This window comes from Crocuta crocuta, unplaced genomic scaffold (assembly GCF_008692635.1).
Source record: "Crocuta crocuta isolate KB4526 unplaced genomic scaffold, BGI_CrCroc_1.0 scaffold323, whole genome shotgun sequence".
Lineage (NCBI taxonomy): Eukaryota > Metazoa > Chordata > Mammalia > Carnivora > Hyaenidae > Crocuta > Crocuta crocuta.
In genome coordinates, this window is record NW_027536465.1 from 2136020 (window position 1) to 2139245 (window position 3226).

General features: G+C 39.8%; 1 protein-coding gene across 1 annotated transcript in view; it reads left to right on the forward strand.

Moving 5' to 3' along the window:
* Positions 1–1757: 1757 nt before the first annotated feature.
* The window catches only part of LOC144218905 (membrane-spanning 4-domains subfamily A member 3-like), an 8657-nt gene continuing 7188 nt past the window's right edge, over positions 1758–3226 (forward strand). Inside the window, exons 1-2 of the mRNA XM_077748891.1 lie at positions 1758–1913; positions 2560–2694. Coding sequence (XP_077605017.1) covers positions 1758–1913; positions 2560–2694 — 291 coding nt within the window. The remainder of the gene's footprint in view (positions 1914–2559; positions 2695–3226) is intronic.

The following is a 3226-nucleotide window of genomic DNA, read 5'->3' on the forward strand; positions in this document are numbered from 1 at the left end:
CCCTGCGGTTGATCTCTTACTGTCCACCTCATCAGTTTTAAAAGCAGAGAAGCATTTTGCAATCACTTTGTGTTGGAGGAGGCTGTTATTAACCTTGAAGATAAAACTGTCCGTTATTTTATTAGCAAAAATGGGTTTGATCGGGAAGAGCAGAGAATTGCAATTTGGGACAAGCAAGCTACAACAAAATCATAAGTGAGTGCAGACAAGAAAGAGAAGGAACCGCTCTTTTATGGAGGGAAAGAGGAGAATTAGGAGTTACTGTTAGACATAAAAAGTCCCTTGCAGCAAACTGGGAGTTGGAAGTAGAGTAGCTTTTCATCGGGTGAGTTGTGACAGCCTCTCGTTGGCTGGGCTGTTCCTCGCTGGGATAGTAAACTGGTATTGACCTGGAAAATGCCAAGGCCTTCTGTTCTTGTTGGGTTTACAGCTGAGGAGGAGTGGCAGGGCATGGGAGGCCCCTGTTGTGGTGTTCTGACTCCATTTGAAATAAGGTTTCCCTTTATCACTTTTCCCACTAGGAAGTTATATTGCTCAATATTGAACATACTGTGTATATATATTTTTAGATTTTTTTTTAAAAAAGTTTATTTATTCTGAGAGAGAGAGAGAGAGAGAATCCCAGGTAACTGGAAGTGCAGAGCCTGACGTGGCGCTTGAACTCATGAACCATGGAATCATGACCTGAGCTGAAACCAAGAGTCGGACATTTAACCAACTGAGCCACCCAGGCGCCCCACTGTGTATATTTTAGTGACACACATATTTTAAGAGTAATGGTTGAGGTGGTTGTTTGGTGAACCTTGTATACAATACTTTGAGTCTTTTTTTTTTTTTTGACACAAGGCAGAGTTTGAGATAAAGTTAACATTTACCAACTGTTTATTAGGTTAGAGACTTCATACCTTATCAGAGTTGCCTCTTGTCATGTTAATACGAAATTGAATTTATTTTCATTTTACATATGTGACCACTGAGGTTACCATAACTAGATCACACAACTAGTAAGTGGCCACATCTGGATTTTAGATCCATGGTACTTAAACTCTTTCCACTGAATGGTGCCTAGAAGGGTATCTTCCACACAGTACTATACAGCATAATGATCAAAAAATGTGAGTCCTTAAGGTAGAATATCTCTAGTAAAGCTGAACTCATTTATGAGCTGTGTTAAGTGTGAGTAAGTTGTCTAACCTCTCTATACATCAATTTTCTCACCTTTAAAATGGGAATAATAATATCACAACATAGATTGTGGGGAGCAATATATATGTTAACAAAGTCGCAGCAACCAGACGGCACCTGGCATGTAGTAGCAACTCAATAAATTATACCTTTTATTATTATAGGAAGGTGACTAAAGCCATTTTCCTCAACCTAAGAGATCACCTATCAGTGAAACCATCTGTATGGTGGTCCAGGATTGATTTGAAGAGAGAGAGGGGCTATGGAATGTATACATATATATAAAAATAAGAAAGGAACCACACTTCACTGTTTCAAAGTTAGGCGAGGCACTCAGACTTACTAAAGTAGGCGAGGCACTCAGACTTACTACAGTGGTTTGCAGATGTCTCCTACTCCAAGACAAAATGAAATTCAACAATGTCAGTTGTTGCTCCATTTTATGGACAGTCATTTCGATGTTTGGACAGAATTGAACCCTTCTGTTGCACTCAAAAAATATTAACTAGTGGGAAAAGGGAAAACATCAAACCTTTGGATTTCTTTTCTGTGGCAGCCGTCAATAACCCCAGATGGCCTCCCCAGGAGATGATAATGCAGAACTGGGGACAGCCTCAGCAGGTGGTACCTCAGTGAGCCAGGTGGAACCGGAGGTGGTGAATAACTGTGTCTACCGGCCCCTTGATGGATCACAAAATCACCAGAGGGAGAAGCTACAAGTCCTTGGGGTAGGCCATCTTTAGTTTAAAAATTGGTTTAAGATGGAAGAAAATAAATGTCATGTAGAAAACCTTGTCTGTTCTTGTCAGGAGAGATTTATGAATTATTTATCACTAAGTCAATAATGCTGCTTCTTTAAGAAAAGACTGGGGCCCATTTTAGACCTGGGGAGTAGGGTACATTCTCTCAACATTGGAGAATGGACTCCAGTCTGACCACCACATCAGGAGGCTGAGTTCATATGAACTCATTCCACATTTTAGATCTAAAAATTGGGTGGAGGAAAGGCTGGATGAACTGCTGCTTAATGTCTGAGTGCCTTCACCATACTATGGCCCCAAGGTGTGCTCGGAAGATATTTGACTCCATCTATGTTACCAGCCACATCGCCTCTACTCTTCTACCCCTTCTGGAAGGAGTTTGTGAGAATGGACAGGAGGAGGGGAAAGGTGGAGGTGAAGGGCTGCCATTGGGATTAGTGGGAATGGTATGGGACAAAAACCTCCCAGGATAAGCCCTTGCCCCATTACGTTAAATTTGATTTTGTAATCGTTTCCAGCACTGACATCTCCTCTCTGAAGAAAATTAAAATAGTCTCTTTTCTGTGGACACTAGTATATGACCATTGTGCTTTTTCTCTTTTCCTTCTTATAGGCCATCCAGATCCTGAATGGAGCAACGATTCTGGCTCTGGGTGTTTTTCTAGGTTCCTTACAAAGCGTATTTCATTCTTTCCGTCAATTTTTCTTCACCTTCTACACAGGCTACCCACTATGGGGTGCTTTATTTGTGCGTATTCATATTCCCCTGACCATAAACCTTTTCTTAGATACCACCACTTGAAATGCGTTTGATGGTTAAAGTGTTGATTTTAGGTTATTTGGAGATTGCATGCTGTGGATTTGATTTGTAATTCTTTACACAAGTTTTAAAAACAAAGTGCTTTTCTGAGTAAGAAAAATCACATTTGCAGAGCACAAATTAAGTCTCAAACATTAACTTGAGGTATTCATGCATTAAATCCAGGAATTACATTTATGGATGCTAACAAAATTAAATGAAAAATGAGTATTGGGGGAAATGTCTTGTGCAGTCAAAAGAGTATCTCCTAGTTTGGGAGATAAGAGATTTGCCTGCTGATTACGGTCTAGAAATCAGGATACTGATTTTCCCTGTTTGAGTCAAAATGTAATCCACAAAATAGGCTTTTGGTTCTAGGTGGTTTTCAAATTTATTTGAATAAATTAATTTGTTACTTGATTATCACCTACCTGATGTTTTCTTTCTTAACAGTGATTAGTGGGAACTATTTGTTATTCAG